This window comes from Hermetia illucens, chromosome 4 (assembly GCF_905115235.1).
Source record: "Hermetia illucens chromosome 4, iHerIll2.2.curated.20191125, whole genome shotgun sequence".
Lineage (NCBI taxonomy): Eukaryota > Metazoa > Arthropoda > Insecta > Diptera > Stratiomyidae > Hermetia > Hermetia illucens.
This window is the reverse complement of record NC_051852.1, coordinates 161,549,089-161,567,226: the sequence shown is the minus strand read 5'-3', so window position 1 is coordinate 161,567,226 and position 18,138 is coordinate 161,549,089. Positions and strand designations below refer to the sequence as shown.

Below are 18,138 nucleotides of genomic sequence, written 5' to 3'. Positions count from 1 at the left end.
AATTTTGTACCAGTGGAATGGTCCCGATCTAGGTGCAACCTTGAGGCTTTTAAATCCTCATCAAGCGTATCAAGCCACCGTTTATTCGGCCTGTCTTTTGGTCGTTTACCATCGACTTCGATGTTCAGATCAATTTTGGCAAGTGAATTCTTGTTAGCACGGATTGCGTGACTATACCATCGAAGACGTCTCTAGCGCAAATTTTCACCGATCGGAGCAACCCCATAACGACACGGATATCCTCATTCCGGATGTGATCAAACCGTGTCACGCCACTAGTCCAACGCAACATCTTCGTCTTCATTACCGCAAGACGTCGTTCATTGTCTTTTATAGTCGGCCAACATTCAGAACCATAGAGGGCAACAGGACGGACGATTTGAGACGTTCGTTGATACGTCGGTCACAAAGAACATCAGTTGTGGAACGCCACTTCATCTATGCTTGCCGAAATGTTTCTCCACTTGTCTTTAGTTTTATAGTGAAAAAAAAAAGGGGAAATGGTCAAATATAAGTTTTTGCGGTCTCTTATCTGGAAGCTCCGCAAAAGGCACCCTCCTCAAAGTCCCAACGAAGAATGATATGACAATGGAGTCAGCTATGTGATCCGATGACGAGACCGATTCAGCGAGTAACTCCGACTCCTCATCATCCAGCGACAGTGTCTTACCTTCCAAAACTCAAAAACTCGCACCCTCCAATGTAGCGCCAACCAACACGTGCTCCTCCGCTGTGCATGCACATCCACCAACCAAACCGCCAAGGTTAGCAAAATACCTCCCTTTGTCAAAGTCGGCCCTCCACGAATTTCTCGTTAAGAAATCAGGCCCTGAATCCCACCGAACCCCGTTAAAACGAAAGAGGACTTTGAATCCACTAAAAAGCTCCTGGTTGAGAGGAAGTATGGTGGGGGAGAAGCTACAGCTTCTGTGCACTCAGGCCGTGTTGGCCCATTGTACTCGAGGAGAGGAAGACTAAGATTTATACTTACACCTTTCCGTTCGAGAAGATAACGAGTTTGTGGCGGCTGTCAGGGCGTTCAAAATGTTATCTCAGTCAAGCCCTATACAACCATTCGAGCCAAGGGTCACACTTTCAATCTTTGGCTCATCACTTTCGATACGACCTTATCAGATGAGCCGCTTAAGGAACTCAGGGTCATACAATGCACAATCGTTCATTTTGAAGAAATTCGAAATAAACAAATTCTGCCGTGTAAAAACTGCAAAAGAATTGGCCACGTCACCCCCGATTATAACCTTGGCTAACGCTGTGTGAAATTCGGTCAAGTATATCCAACGGTGGTATGCCTAAAAACCGTAGAAAATAAGCCTAAATTCGTTAACTGCGTCCTCACGAACATTCGGCAAACTGCGGGAAAAGCTCGACTTTCACTAAGGTCGTCTCTAAGTAAAACGCACAAAGCGTCCACACAACCCTCAGTCAGCCCATCAACACTTCTTCTCTGCTTTGTCCGTCCTTCGGTGTAGTAAGCTAACAACACCCGTACATCTTCCACTCCCCGATCCGCCATTATACAGCATTAACTATTCTCAACTTCCAAACAACGTCAATATGCAGCAACTTCTCGAACTGTTCTCAATGATGGTCAATGGTCTATTCCTTGGTTTCCAATAGAGGACATTCGATTTATTGAGTTAAACATTAACTCGATAGTCGGAAGAGCCTGCCGCCACGATTTTGAACTTTTTCAAGAAGCACAAACCCGAGGTTGTCCTCCAATGCAAGACCAAATTCAACAACCGCTACAACCCCTGTTTCTTCCCATATGACAATCTTTCTCGAGGAGACCGCTTCCAACAGCTAAAACCCGGGCCCACTGTCGCTGGTGGAATCGCAGTGCTCATTTTCGATAAATTTTTCTTCACACTACCCTCCAGTGGACTTGTTCAAACCCATTGAAGTCGCCCTTATCTCCATATATACTGTACACCCCATATAAAGGGTACTCTCATCAAGGAACTGTCAGTAAGTGAGTTAGCAAAGCTGAGAGCCAGGTGACCACACCTAAAAAGGGAGAAGCAGTGGAGCCAGCGCCAACATTGGTCTACTGCGAAGACCACAACCAAAAAAGGTCCTCAAAAAACAGGGACGAGCAAAGGAACGTTTGAGTTTACCTTATCACCCGCTAGGAACGGGACAGACCTCAGTGATGCAGGTCCTGAATGGTATCTGCGCTATCTGAAGGAAAGCCTGAAACCAGAGGAGGCGCTTAAGAAGGCTCAGGTTAGACCTAAGCCTTCAGTATTAAAGCTAAGAAAGCGGCGAGCAGTGAAAATCAGCCCCCCAAGGCAATGCCCCTAAGAGACCTAAATCCGAGCTCACGAGAGGGTAAATCTCGAGGGGATCAAGGGTCAAGGCAGAAACCAGGAGACCCGCCGTTAGCTTTGCTAATGTGGTAAAGAGCGTTCGACTAAAAGTAAATACTCACTGGTGAAGAGCAGACAATAATTGAGAACCTCATCGCCATGACGATGTGTAAGAGATGAAACAAGGAGCTCGTGTTCACCGGCATACGCTTTACACCAGATCTAACACTGGTAGAGTGTGCGACGGAGGACAAAGCGGACTCACTTAGAGCTAATACCTAAATTGTCAGGTTGGATGGCCTAGAAGCAACTAAAAGTCGAAACTACTAGGACTAGGTTTACAGGGGGAAATCAAGGTACGATACTTCGGAGAATAATCGAGGTCCCCGAAGGAATCATGGAAGCTATACAGGTGGAGGGGGTAGCACCGAGTAGGAAAGTGGATCTGCTTTCCATAGAAAAGGAGCAGCTGGAGACCCTAATCTAGGCCTCCTACAGCCCAAGTCGGGGAGGGATGTGCTATATTGAAGGTGGAGGGGAATGCTTCGATATTGGAGAAGGGCTCCAAGTAGAAAAGGACGAGGTAATTCCCAACAACATCCGGCGATTTTGCATTTTTCGTCATATTTCCGACCCGGGTACCCTGAGAATTTTCTATTTTCTTCGATATTGGTCAGGGCTCACCAGGCCCACATCACCTCCCATATCACGTGTTTCCGACATTGCAGCGTCGAAATTCTTGCATTTCCTCCTCTCTTCTTCTTTCGCCTCCCTCTTCCGATGAGGTATCTCCCACGAACATCCGACGATTTTGCATTTTTCGTCAGTTTTCCGACGCGTGTATCGTCAGAATTTTCAATTTTCTTTGATTTTAGTAAGGGTCGCCAGCCCCACATTTCCCATGAGACAATACTTCTGGCCGACATTTTTGGACAAACTCGCGCCGACGGTCTTTGTCGGAAATGGATCCTAGGCCTTGGAGTTCTAGCCGAAGGCATTACTGACCAGGAAATGCAGTTCGAGCCTACCCTGTTCTCGGAGTTAGGCAGATTCTTAGGCTTCGCATGACTGCGTACCACCCGTAATATAAGGGGATGCTAGAACGCTGGCATAGGACTCTGAAGGCCGCTGTAATGGCACACGATGACTCTTCGTTTCTCAAGTCTTGCCTTTCGTTCTACTTGGTCCGGGGACAGCTCATCGTGAAAAGTTTGCCGTCAGCTCCACCGAGCTGGTATTCCGGGAGAGTTCGAGACCTAGCGACCCTGTGTTCGACACCAGGTCAGCCCTTGACACCACTGAGTTTTTGCGCTTGCTCCGGGACGCCGTGCCCAAACTAAAATCACCCCCGCCATCCCGCCATTCTTCGACGAAGGTTTACCAGGATTTTTATTGCAAATTCGTCTTTTTTTTTGCTGGGTTGGGATAGAGAGATTTTCAGGGGGGAAAGAATAGTTTTAGCTTCAGCTATGCATACAAAGTTTATTTTCTTTCATGGTGCACTTCGATTCTACAAACTAAACTTGTTATTTTATTGAAATTTAATTAGACATTGCAGCAAAATACCAGTTGTTGGGCTTTCCCACTTTCTGAGATAAACTCCTTTCCAAGTAGCTCATCACATTGCAGAAATCTTCTGACCATTCCAACAGTACACTTCTAAATCTCAAGTAGTGAGTTTGGTTTGTTCCGTGTCACGACAGTTTCTATAATTTATTGGTGAGATCTATAAATTCTTATCTAAGCATCTTAGTCAATTGCAACTTATAATCGTCTTAAGCAAAATGAGTCTTTAGTTCGATCGAGAACATGTTAATTTTACAATGGACCGTTGTGCCGTGGTACCCTGCGTGTGAAACACCAATCTCGGTTGTGATTCCGCCGTTCAGATATTGGCGAAAGTTGGGTGACCTTTGTAGCCTCATTGTTGTCTACTAAAATTCTTGTAAGTAAAGCCCACTCGCAATATTTACCGAGGTTTGAAAGCTCACTTGAAAGTCGCGAGTTCCGGCCATTCTGGGCACAGGCTCTCACTTCTTGGTCCTCGCCAGTTCCGACCGTTGCTACTATTAAATTTCTACTCCTACGTCCTGCTCCTTTTCCCGGGTAGATGATCCTTCCACAGTCATCGTCATCCCATCTTCCATCCCTCTTCTAAGTCCTTTCATTCCCGAATTTCTTATTGACAGTTCTGATGTAATCGACGGTTGTGGTCCTGACGGCATGTCAAAACTGTGTTTAGGGATTGAGAAGTCCTAAGTCCGCATCCATTGATGTTGGACCGTACCAAATGGAGAGCAACTTATTCCCACCCTTCATGGTCCACGGACCGTTCTTTTTGGGCTTAACACGCAAAGTTCAAAAATCAAAAGAGGGACGAAGACGCTATGATTTCGTACCAGAGCAAAGGCAACTCATCAGACGCTGCCTCACCCCTGTCCTAGGAGCAACGTGACCGAAGCGAGTCGCAGGTGATATACGCTCCCCTTTATAATTCGCAAAACAAGGGTGTGAATTATATCCAAGCTAAATGCGCACACAGTTCGGACCAAAGCTTGGCCGGAGCCAGACAATTGAGGAGTCCTAAGTTCGCATTCCCTCGATGTTAGGCCGCACCTTTGTCGCGATTTGCGAATTATAATAGGGGAGGGTAAAACACCTGTGGGTCGTTTTGGTCACGCTGCTCCCAGGGCAGAGGTGAGGCAACGTTTGATGAGTTGCCTCTGCCCTGGTACGAAACCGTAGGCGTCTTCGTCCCTCTTTTGATTTATGCCAAAACTTCTTTTCTATAATTTTTAATAATAGTTTGACCGAGGGTATCATTCCCGACAAATATCATCCCTTTACATAAAAAAGGAGGATCGGAAATTATCACCCGATATATATTCTAGCTTCGATCTTCAAGATTCTGGAGAAGTATGTAAAAGGTTGCCTCTCCTGTCGTTTTGGATACTCCATTATAAAAGAAGAGTATGGATTTCAAATGAAACCCTCAACTGTCAATAATTTGCTTAGCTAGGTAAATTTTATCGCGAAGACTCTGGATGATAGAAAAGAGCTACACATCTGACTTTTCCAAAGCATTTGATTTCATTGACAATTCTGTACTTCTCAACAAACTCCGATTCAACTGGTTGCGATCATACCTAACTGGTAGGTTATGTACAGCCTCTTTCAATGGTACTGTCTCAACTCGTTTCTTTCCTTTATCAAGGGTTCCCCAAGGCTCCATGGCCTTCCTTCATTATTTACTTTTCCCTGTCTACTATCTGCTGACGATCTAAAATGATTTTTTGCCGTTGATTCCCAAATTTCTATGGTGTGCTTACAATTTGTTAGCACCGAAGATGAGCTGATGTTATAGGTTACGTTAGTCGTTGAAAACTTCCCCTCCGGTATCTAATTATTACCTTGATGGTGAACCGTTAATGCCAATTGAATCTGACAAAGGTCTTGGGGTAACGTCTGATAGCAGGATTCGTTTTAATCTTTTTTATGTCAACGACCTCAGTTCAGCTTCCATAATGTCTGGTTTTGTCCTTTGTTTTTGCCACTAGTTCACTGGTCTTCCTGGTCATCCTTTTTAATTCCTTTCGGTAAGCGTGTTGATAGCGATGTAGGGGAATACGCTTTAGAACGCTTTAGATGTTATACAAATCGGTCTGAAAGGATCCTTTTTACCCGCTTTCGAAATGAAGACCATTATTGCCCGCCTCCATGCCCTTGATATATACCCTAGAGCTATACTAGTCCTAACCACCCTCAGAAGAGACTCTAAGATGATTTCTAGCCCTCTCTGGATTAGTGGTGGGAAGATGCCATCTACTCCGGGTGATTTCAATGGTTCACACAGCCCCACTTACCCTAGCTTCCGATCATACCTCTTTTGCTAGTTTCCAGTTCTCCTTTCTTCCCCTTTTATTCGTTGTAGGGGTGTCAGGCAGAATGTTATCGTCCCCGTGAGGTAGGACCCCGGGAAATGAGTTCAGAGAAGCAGGTATACTCTGTCCTCCTCATTCTCCGTAAATTTCCCATCTTTCTTCTTCAAACAGGTAGAAGACATTGCCCCATCTTTGGCTACAGCTTTTTAAAGCCTGGCTGCTTCAGTGATTTGTTCGATCCCTTCACAGACTTCCCTGAAACTGTTCCGTTTTGCTTCCCAGATCACGTTGCTGTACGCAGTCAGTGCATGTTTGTACCCGGTTTGTTTTGCTCGTTTGAAGAATTTCCGTACCCCTGTTCTCATTCTGGCCAGGTTCCTGTTTCACCGTGGTACGTCCCTTGATGACTTAACTGTCTAGGCCGGACAACTGGCTTCATATGCGTCAATGACGACTGTGTTGAGGTTTTTTACCACTAATTCTAGTTCCAGTTCGCTCCTGATGTCACCGATCCCCTGTATGTGCGTTAGGTTGTTGCTCAAGTGCGTTGCGTAGGATTCCCAATCCGTTCTCCTGGGATTCTTTATTATTCCTTTCATTTTGCAGTTACCCTCAATGTCAAATTATTCTGTGATAGAGGGCTCATCCAACACCCTCCAACTCATGACCAGCCCGTCCATTGGAGTCTTCCCTAGAGTTATGTTTAGTACGTCTTGTCTAGTGCTGGTCACAAATGTTCAAGAAAGTACTCATCTCATCGAGCCGAGGAGAACTGATGATGCCCTATTCTCACAGTACTTCACCAGTTTAGCGACTAGCTCCGGTGGAATCCGGATGTTGTCTCTTGGAAAGTAGCCCCACGTGACGACACAAGGTCCCCGACCAGGAACTCTAAAAGGCATATATATTTTAAATTACGTTTGATAATTATGCCTGTTCTTGGTTTTTCACAAGAGTAGTCCCAAATCACCTGCATGCTTCCTCCTTGCAAACCGCGAATCTACCCCCGGTATACCCAGGGCTCCTGAGCCAGCGTTATTCTAATGTTCTGCTTGGAATTTGCCCTTGCAATTACCACAGATGCAGCTTTCGCATGGTGGAGGTTTATCTGGGCTTGTTTGGAGCTCTTCTCCATTGTCATAGTAACTATCGCCATCCTCGTCCGACATGACGCTAGCCCTAGAAGCTCTAGGTCTAGGTCGTCCAGCTTCTGCTCTTCACTGGGCAGCAGGTCTACTTCCCTGGCAGATACAGCATGTGTGTTCCTGGTATATCATCCAGTTCTACTCCTTCCCAGCCTGGGAATTTAGGAACTATGATCCTAAGCACTCTGCAGTGTTGTCCGTCGCGCAGACTACCGAAAGCGTATCCCGGTGAACACAAGTTGCGCAGTCCATCCCTTACACAACTACCTGACGACAAGGTCTTCGATAGTTTCCTGCTCCTCACGAGTGAGTTTTTTTAGCATAGCTAACGGCGGGCTTCCTGATTCCTCCCTTCACCCCAGATCCGTTCGGGTTGTCTCACCTCTTGGGTTCAGGTTTGGATTTTTTGGAGCATTCCCTTCATGCGGGCTAATCTCCGCAGCTTCCCGCTTTCTTGGCTCCGATAAAAATGGTTTAAGTCTTTCCTGAGCCTTCTTAAGGGCTTCTTCTGGTTTCAGGCCTTCCTTCAGATAACGCAGGTACAATTTAGCACCTGCGCTAACTAACGGAAAAGAATAAACTAAGCCTGCCTAAGAAAAGAAAGGAAATGGGAGTTAAAGATGCAATTGTGCTAGAAAAAGAAAAGATTTCAACTCATCCGTAAGAATCACGGACGGCAAAGTGGACGTGATGGAGCAAGAGAACCATGCACATCATACCATACTAAAGAACAACCGATCAATATCTTCAGAGCAAGCTCGTAGTATTCACGAAGGATAGCAGTTCTTTCACTTTGCAAGTTGAGATCTCTTGTTGTGGTCCCCTAAGAATTGTCTATCTAGAGGCTGTAGACGCTAGATAGACAATATAGGCTTTGGCTAGAGGTAGACAATAGCAAAGGAGGTGCCTGAGGGTTTTTACCGCCTCTCCGTAGCTTCCCGCTATCAGGTGCCAAGAGCAGAGTCTAGCCTAGCCAGTCCGTCAGCCGCTCCTTCCCCTCTCTATCTTCTTCTGATCGAGAATCCAGAGGAAGGTGACTGCCACTCAAACTATTTATGATAGCACGTCCTTGCACCGCTCCTCTCACCTGGAGGATATCTCCACTGAGTAGGAAGCTTTAATGGCCGCCTGACTGCCGGTCAGGATGGCTATGTTACGCCTGGTTCGCGGATAATGCCCTAGCCAACGATAGACCCCCAATATCGCCAATATTTCCGTCTGGAGTTCACTGGCGAATCCTTCAAGATATTGCGACCGACACCGTGTGTTTTCCAGAAAACCTTAGCACCGAATCAATAGACTCCCTTTGATCCACCGATGGCCAATACTGTGTCATAAGCTTGCAATATGTCGTCGGTCTTCCACTTTGTTTTGGTTGGAAGTTTAGTTTGAATATTAGACTAGACTGGGGGAAGCCGCAGCTCTGAGCACTCAGGCCATTGGTAGGCCCATTATACTATCCGCGTAAATCGCCTTTCAGTGATTCGGCTTTAGTGCATCTGAGAACATTCTCCAGAGGCAGAGAGTGTGCAGATTCTTCATTGAAGAAAACCTTACCATTGTATCTTCATCTGAGATCTGAGGAAGCCGGGCAGCTGCATATGAAGTGCAGGGGTTTCTTCCATCTCCTCACATTGGTTGCATATAGCCGAACCCACCACCTGGATCTTTCCCGTATGGTAGTTTAAGGAGCAGTTTTTCATTAAAAGTCCTGCAAGGGGTTTCATGTCCCACTTCTTGAGGGACAACAAAAATGCCACTCTAGCGGCCCCAAGTTCTTTCACAGGGAGTTTTGCCTGCCGGAATGAGTTCAAATTTCTCAACTCGGCTGCGTGAATTCTTGCAGTTTCACACTTCAGAGTAGACTTGACAATGGATGGCCGGATACCAAAAGCTGGTTCTGGCCCTATCGGGTCCAGACTCTTAGCCAGTCTGTCAGCCTGCTCATTACTAGCGATGTTTGAATGTCCTGGCACCTACATCAGGAGTGTTTCGTTCAGTCGGCCAAGCTTCAGCAGTGCTGATGACAACCAGACACCAACTGGCTTGATATGTCTTTGCTGTTTGGTGCTGATAATGCTGCCCGACAGTTAAAACAGATTCGAATAGTGTGGTCCTTCCATTTCTGTCCCAGACACTTTGCTGTCAATGAAATGGCATATATCTCCGCCTGGAATATGGACGTCATTTTTCCGAGGGGTCAGGCCATTCTCATAATCGGATTACTTGAGAACACCCCTGCGTCCAATTCATCTTCCCCGTCGGTGAAGATTATTAAGTCTGCAATTTGAAAAGATTCTTGGCCATTTGTCGACCATTCTCTTCTTCTCTTTTGATGATTACGACAGTGGATGCAACTTTAGCTTTGAGGTTGCCTCAAGAGAGTTACTTTCCTCACAGAAGCGTCTCCCTGGTGATCATTTAGCTGAACTCATGTTCTTCTTTAGAGCTTTTTGTGCGTCTTTATACCGATTCCATCCAGCGCTGAATCAGACTTCAGAGTATGATTGAGGAGCACCCTTGTCGTTCTCCCCTATTGCCAAATCGGAGTTCCACCAAGGTGTTTTACCATTCTTTGGCGTCTTGAGCGGACAGCTTTCTTCGTAAGTTTCGCTCATGCTAGTTGTGATCATCCTTGATGTCTTCCCAATTTTATCAACGGATTTAATGCGTTTCTCGCCTAATCTGTCTTTTGGGGATTCCGAAGTGGAGTGGCCGGAGGTGGATCCATGACCATTACAAAATCAATGCGCCTGTGGTCCGAGAGTGTGATACCGTTTGATACTTTCCTCTCTCCGACCAGAGCCGCAATATCAGGGCATGTCACTGTGATGTCGATGAACTCTCGCCTGACCATGTTGATGAAAATGGGTTCATTACCCAAATTGAGGATCTCTAAATCGGTTCATACCAGATACTCTAACAGTTTCGATCTGCTTGCATGGATGTTGGAACTTCCTCAGAATATGTGGTGGGCGTTGACATCACATCCTGCTATTACCTCCACGCCTCTACTTTTGACATATTGGATAGCTCTGATGAGTGTTCCATTGGGAACTTCAATGTCATAGGGGAAATATGCAAAGCACCATAGAATCTTTTTATCTCTCTGTTAACTTTTTATGGCTAGTTTGACCGTTGTGATGCCGCCATCACATAGATGGTTAACCAAATTGGTCTGGACGTCTTTTGAGACCACCATGCAGGCGCGGGGTCGATCACTTTCATTGATATACAACAGGTCAGCATGTTGGAAGTTTAGGCCCCTAACTAAGCCACCAACAATCCACGGTTCTGGAATGAGGTATATAACTGTCATACAGCTGTCGATCCGACGACTTATAAGTGCAGTCACCGCTTTACCATGCTGCAAATGTCCTGGTTGCAAAGTTCGCACCAAAGTTCTTCGTAAAAGTCGGCTTGCATCCGTTGGGAATGCTTAGGATTGCCGAGGTACCTCGAGCAGGGTACTCCTATGACTGCAGGTTTTTGCTGTTTAACATTCGGACTCACGTACTCTGACACCATTGCACGCTATAGCGTATTATTGTTTAGAACTAGGAGGAAAAGTTGCTGGAATACATTGAGACCATTTGCAAGGCAGGACTTCGTGGCACCAGTAGCGCAGGTCTTCCTCTGAATGCTATTAGGCTTTGGTCTATTGTATTGCTTGTTCAGTGGCTACCACCACACAATAGAACCATAAATTAGGATGGGAGGAACCAACGCTGTGTAAATCCAGAGAAACCTGATGGGCCCCATTTCCTTACAATGGTCCTTTTGCAAGCCTTCGTAAAACTCAGTTCTGGGGTTAGTCTTCAATTTAATTTAGTATTCTGGGTAACACCCCCATTTGGGAAAAGTGCTAATTTTTTTTCATCTATTTGGGGTAGGGACAATTCGGGTACCTATGACTTGGTGGTGGGGGTAGTATTAGCTCCATTTTGTTTGGATGTGTTTTGTGTGTCTATTCGTAGTTATAGTTCCTCGCTTTACTATAAAGTACCTGATTTTCCATTCCTTTTTTTTCAGAGTCAGAATGCAGGTCTTCCTGCCAGCTTTTTTCGTTTCCATAGCGGCAGTTTTTTGTGTACCTCATGTTGAAAATGGGACACATTTGGATAAACACTATTCAGAGAGCGGTCAAAGTGACATGAAGATACATGTGAGTTCTGATGTAGCTAAAAATCCATGCAAGCCAGGATTCAAGTGCCTTCCTGCCTCTCTTTGTGTTGAAAAATTTGATGACGATTATGGCATGATTGATCTACACTTCGATGAAAATCCTTGCCCCGATTATCGGGAAAAGTGTTGCGAAGTTGTTGCATTTGAAAAGGTAAGTCGTCAACGATGAGGCTCTGAGCCTAGTCTTCCCTGTTCTTCCCCAGATTTTTACTGAATATACCATATTTCTAGCCAAAACCAAAACAAATGCCGCAGAAGTGTGGTCACAGAAACGTCCATGGGATCGGTTTCAAGATTGGCAGCAGTGATGAAACATATGCACAATACGGTGAATTCCCGTGGACTGTTGCGATTATGAAAAATGAGAATGATACCAACATTTATCATTGCGGTGGTTCCCTGATACATCCCCAAGTGGTCCTAACTTCAGCTCACTCTGTTAGTGGAAGGCAGCCTGGAAGTTTGACGGTTCGAGCTGGTGAATGGGATCCGCTGACAGACAAAGAAATTTTTCCCCATCAAGATAGACATGTCACTGAGATTCGAATTCATGAAGAGTTTACCAAAAGCACGTTGTATAACAATATAGCACTCCTGCTCCTGGAAAGCCCTGTTGAACTAGCGGAAAATGTACAAACCATCTGTTTACCACCTGCAAATACCACTTTCGATCATTCACGTTGCATTGCTACAGGTTGGGGTAGAGAACAAAAAGCATATCAGGACATCATGAAGATGATCGAATTACCAGTTGTCCCATTCGATGACTGTCAGACTTCCTTGCAAAGGACTCGCCTCGGAAAACGATTCCAACTGCATTCATCATTCTTGTGTGCAGGAGGAGAACCGGATAAGGATGCTTGCAGGGTTACCGGTGGTTCCCCATTGGTTTGCCCAACATCTGGGAAAGAAAATCAATATTCCCAAGTTGGCATTCTTGCTTGGGGACTAGGATGTAGTGATGAAATACCGACAGTTTTTGTTAATGTAGGTTTATTCAGAGAGTGGTTGGATAGACAGCTAGCATCCATTGATAGTGAAGGCAAATTTGATTAAAAGCTCTTTACGTAAGGATAATAAATGTCTTGTCTAGTTTGTAAAGTTGACGTTTCATTTCTATAGAGTGGCGAGAAGGAGTTTGTTTTTCAAAACGGTTGAAATAGGTTATATTGACGGTTCTGTCATTCTGTCTTAGAGTCACCAAATATCACACAAAGAAGGACAAATTTGCTGATGTCATACTCCCCGCATTCGAGTTTTACCAGAACGGAATCGATACCTTCAGTTGGTCAAGTTGAAGAAAGTTCTGTAAAATTGTCCGTTTGATTGGCTTCACTGGAAACATCATTCGTGACTTTGTGTGAAGTCAGAAAGAAGGTCAATGACAACGTGAGAAATTGGAGCGTGAAGAGTTCTCTCGCCTCAAGAAGATCCAAGACACAAAAAACACGCATTAGCAAAAAAGATGAGAGAGAGATTCTCAAAGAAGAGCTGTTGTTCGTCGTGATCGGTCTCGCCGTTTTGTTCTATCAAAGGCCTAATCATGCAGTCGCGAGGCTTTCAAATTTCCGTTTAGCGTATCAAGCCACCGTTGTTTCGGCCTTACAAAAGTGAATTCTTGTCCCAGATGTACCCCTAGCTGTGTTCGTCGGCGCCTCAGATACAACGGTAGGCGCCACTCTTCACCAACGGGTCAATCAAATTTGGCAACCGTTGAGCTTCTTTTCAACCATTACATTACATGTATCTTGCCATTAAATACTTCCGTTTCTCCCTTGAGGGCAGGTCGTTCACCGTGTTCACGGATCAGAGAATGTAATTTGAGTCTACTCTTCTTTCGGAGCTCCTTGGCTTCAAGCGTCACAGGACTTCTGCATACCATCCGCAGTACAATGGGAGGCTGGAACGTTGGCATCGGACACAAAAGGCTGCCCTAATGGTTCGCGACGATCTGTCGTGGTCACATTCCTTGCCTTTTGTTCTTCTCGGCATCCGCACAACTCACCGAGAGGAGTTCACGGCCAGCCCCGAGGAGATGGTGTACGGGAAGAATTTGCGACTTCCCGCCAACCTTGTGCTAGATATCAAAGCAGGATTAAGTGACTCCAGCATGCTCCGCCTGCTCAGGGACCCGGTTTCGAAACTGCGGCAACTCCACCTCCACGATACACGACCCTAGAGGTCGACACCCCCAGTTACCTCGAGACATGTTCATTTATTTATTTATTTATTTATTTAATGAGGACAATACACGGAAAACAAATTCCTTGTTACATATTGTCCTCAGAGGGAGGAGCAAGTGAATGGCTTATTTTATGCGTAAAACTTGAGAAGGAAATAGAGTCAAAGGACCCAAGCTGTAGGGCGTTGTAGGACCGGCATAGCCTCGGGATCGGGGAGTGAAAGTAGATCTCGAGCTCCGCGAAGGGTACATAAAAAATGTCTGCACTACGTTGGTTATGAGACGAGGCGATAGGGAAAGTGATATCCGAGCTAGCGGAGCAGTCCATCAGACAATGGCAGAGTTTGAAAAGAGTACACATATCAAGCAAGATACGGCGTTGTTGCAGGGAGGGGAGTTTGAGGGTCCGGAGTCGTGACGGAGGTTATTTTTGTAAAAGAGTGTCCAGGTGAATTTGCGTTGTACAACTTCAAGAGCACGGCAGTCATAAATGCGGAAGGGGGACCAAACTACACAGAAATATTCAAGGATGTTTTTGACAAGGGAATAGAAGAATGTTAAGGAGGGCTGAATTGAGGTAAAGTCGGAGGAGGAACGTAGGATAAAACCAGACATTTTGGAAGCTCTATTGATGATGTCAATTGAAACGAAGTTTATCGTCGAATATTACACCCAGGTCTTTGATGGAGGTCAGTAGTGAAGGGGTTTGTCCACTGAGAGAAGAGGAAAGTGATGTTGGGGAGGGTTTAAGCGAACAGCATATCCAGTGGCATTTATTCATATTCAGTGTTAGCTTGTTGACCGAATATCAACGGACCAAATTATCAGGCCGACCCTGACCAATGTGCGAGCCCAGATAAAAGCAGCAGGAACACTCTCGAGACCATTCAACATCAACAGCGGTCTACGACAAGGGGTCCTATCATGGGTCCTCTTTAACCTGGCCCTCGAGAAAGTGATCCGTGATGCTGAGGTAAATGCAAGAGGTACGATCCTCTTTAAGTCCACCCAACTACTGGCCTATGTTGACGATATCGACATCATGGGAAGAACTACCTTCATCCAGATCGAGCAGGCGGCTTATGGGGCGAGATCTTGGGCTGCACATCAATGAAGGCAAGACAAAATATATGGTGGCAACGTCAGCACCGAAAACCAACCAACCAACAACATCAAACCGGATTGGTCAAACAGGAAGAAGAATAAGGATAGGAGAATACAACTTTGAGACCGTTGACAATTTCTCCTATCTAGGGTCGAAAATCACAACCGATAATAGTTACGATGATGAAATCCGCGGACGGTTATTGTCAGCCAACAGAGCCTATTTCAGCTTACAAAAACTGTTCCGCTCGAAACGTCTCATCATAGGGTCAAAGCTCTTACTGTACAAAACAATGATCTTGCCAGTCCTCATGTATTCCTCGGAAACTTGGGTTCTTAGCAAGAAGAATTGCGAACTCTTGGCTGCGTTCGAGAAAAGAATCCTCCGGAAAATTTTTGGTCCGTTACATGAGGATGAGCGATTCTAGGGATATCGAATTGGTGGACCTCGGCGCAAAACCGGCATGTCTGGAGTTCTTTATTAAGGCAGGCCTAGACCGGATACCGGTTGTTGCGCCGTTGATGATGATGAAGTTATCAAGGTTGGACTGTAAGAGAGCACAGTCTAGCGGAGATGAAACAGAGGCAAACAATTTAAGGTCGTTTGCGTAAAGCAAATTCGGACAGGTGAGGATGGAGCCCATTGATAAAGAAGAGGAAGAGTAGTAGGCCAAGTATAGAGCTTTGGGGAAGACCAGAGAAAGGAGAGAAGGAACGAGATGAGTAACCATGAAAAGAAACTTTGCAGCAACAGTATAAGAGATAGGAGGAAAGCCAGGAGATGACTGAGGGAGGGAAGTCTAGTAATGAAAGTTTAGAGAGGAGAATATTATGGTCAACGGTATCAAAGGCTTTGGAGAAGTTGTTATAAATAGCATGTACTTCCTGTCGTGAATTGAAGCATTTAGCAAAAAAGTTGGTAAAGACCAGAAGGTTTGAAGCCGCAGATCTATGTTTCACGAAATCATGCTGCTTTTTGACAATGAGGTGATCGAAGTGCGCGGTCAATCGGTCGTTGACGTATCTTTCGACGATTTTGGGGCAAGATAAATGGGGCGGTAGTCCACAGCAACAGAAGGGTCTCCGCTCTTGAGGATGGGGATGATAAGGGTCTTTTTACAGAGATGGGGAAAGTAGTATTCTTCTAGACTTTTGCTGTAGATTATAATCAGTGGGAGGGAAATGTGCTTTCTACAGTTAAGAAGGAAGAGGTTAGGAATCCCATCGGGGCCAGGTCCGACATTGGGGTCAAGATAACCAATCAGGAACTCAACTAAAGAAGGTGTAAGGCGAGGAATAGCCAGAGATTCGGAGCAGTCTGCAGTTATGACGACGCTCAATAAGTACCTTTTACGCGCTTTTCTAACCATTGACTTCACCCTAGAGGCTATAACCTTAAAGTGAGCAAGGTCGGCGTCATTCTTAGAAGCCCAAAACTTCTTCCGCAGTGTATGTTTCAGGCGAATGTTACTAAGAATTTCCGTTGTGAACCAAGTTGGGTACGAACATAGGCAGGGAGGCGAAGAAGGGACATAAAAAAAGAGAGGAGATCGGATAGGATATTGTAAAGAGTGTTTAGAGCTTGATCACACGATAAGTTGCTTAATATATGTACGCAGTTGGAAGACGCTAAAGCTGAGTTAAGACCGTCAAAATTGGCTTTGCGAAAGTTGAACTTAGTAGATTTACGCTTGGTTTTGGGTTTTGAACGAGGGAGCTCCGCTTCAAGTTCAACTGCGGAGTGGTGTGGGTCAGTTTTGACATGCGGGAATGTGCAAGGAAAAAAAGAGAGGTGGCGTCCGGGGAGGCTGGAAAGGAAGAGATGGAGAGTGCGACCCAAGGAGTTTTTGGTGGTATTGAAATTCAGTGCAGAGCAAGTATTCATAAGGGAAGAGAGTAGAAGGGAAGAATAGGAGATGTTGTTGGAATAAATTGGAAGGCTAGGATGATTAGACCAGTGGGTAAACGATTTTCGGAGGCCGTTGCACCCACCATACTAGGGCCCTTTTTAAGTCCTGGACTGATGGGAACACTCGTGCAAGCTCGACGTTCGGGGCCAGCCCAAGTGGGTTTCCTTGTTGAGGCTGAAGGCTTTCGCCGAACCGGGGAATACTCACACATCACATCCCGGGTTTCTCCGCTGAATCCACGCGGTTTCAGCTGGGGGTGGAGTGATGTGGCGACATATCGTAGATATGAACCACAACCGCATTGCAGTGGTGATTTCGCCGATGCACGGCCATCGCCGCGGCTCGTGGCTTGGTACGAGGCCGGAATGAAAACGTTTCATCTTTTGGGCCAAACTGTCGGCGTACAGGAACCGGTAAAAATGTCAACTGGAAATGGAAAGTGCTAGCGTCCGTTTGCACGGGTAACAGAGTGTCTGTGCACAAAAATCGTCCTAAATTGCCAGTCAAAACTGATTATAAAGGTTAAACTAGCATGTGAGGAGGACTGGGGTGCGATAAAATCCATGATTACATCTATCCTGGACAAACTGAGAAAGGCAGGCCGACCCCTAATGTAATACCTTAAGGTAGTCCCACGGGGCATGTTGGGGTGCGGGGCTGGTTTTAGTGGGTGATGCAAGTGGTGGATGCAATTCACCGAGCGGAGGCACATAATCGCAGAGTTTGGCGAGGGGTGCTCCTCGTGACGCTTGACGTCATAAATGCCTTTATTTCCGCAACATGGAAAGGCATTCTAGGCACACTAGACAATACTTTTCACGTGCAGAACTGTCTCTTACGGATATTGGGGGGTTATCTAAGGAACCGCTTTCTGCCCTATGAGACGCTAGAGGGTCAGAGAAGGATGGAGGTCACGTTGGGGCTAGCGCAGGCACCCATCCAAGGGCCGGATTTTTGGAACATTTCCTATGATGACCGGCTTAGACACGAAAAAACAGAAGATCGGCGCTTGGTCGGTTATGCAGATGATGTTAAGGCACTTGTAGCGGACGTATTGTCGAACAGGCGGAAAGTAGACTTGACAGACAGACTGATGCGACGGGTAAGCGGATGAATGTTGAGAGTTTCAACATTGCATTAAAAAAAACTGAAATAGTTATCCTAACTAAAAAAGGAATCTCGACCCTGAGTCCCATAGCTACCGAGTCCAACGGATAAGTACCTTGGACTGACGCTTGACTCAAAAATGAGTCTTTTCGAGCAAATCAAAACAGCGGTGGACAAGGCTGCACCTGGAGTTTCGGTTTTAAGTCGGCTAATGGTAAATATTAGGGGTCCTACGTCTAGCAGGCGCATCTCCTAATGAGTTCATCGCAGTTTGTTTTGCTCTAGGGCGCAGAG

The 18,138-nt window shown here is 45.8% G+C and overlaps 1 protein-coding gene across 1 annotated transcript; it reads left to right on the top strand.

Annotated features, from left to right (window-relative positions):
* Positions 1-3,944: 3,944 nt before the first annotated feature.
* On the top strand, positions 3,945-12,642 carry LOC119655985 (phenoloxidase-activating factor 2-like). The gene is made up of 3 exons (XM_038062223.1): positions 3,945-4,049; positions 11,389-11,692; positions 11,773-12,642. The coding sequence occupies exons 2-3, from the start codon at positions 11,396-11,398 to the stop codon at positions 12,595-12,597; spliced, it is 1,122 nt and encodes a 373-aa protein (XP_037918151.1). The 5' UTR covers positions 3,945-4,049; positions 11,389-11,395; the 3' UTR covers positions 12,598-12,642.
* The last annotated feature ends 5,496 nt before the right edge of the window (positions 12,643-18,138 follow it).

Bases quoted from the DNA above. Each gene is read 5' to 3' on its own strand.
- LOC119655985 (XM_038062223.1), top strand. From the start codon at position 11,396: ATGCAGGTCTTCCTGCCAGCTTTTTTCGTTTCCATAGCGGCAGTTTTT. The intron at 11,693-11,772 runs GTAAGTCGTCAA...CCATATTTCTAG, and splicing joins AAGTTGTTGCATTTGAAAAG to CCAAAACCAAAACAAATGCC.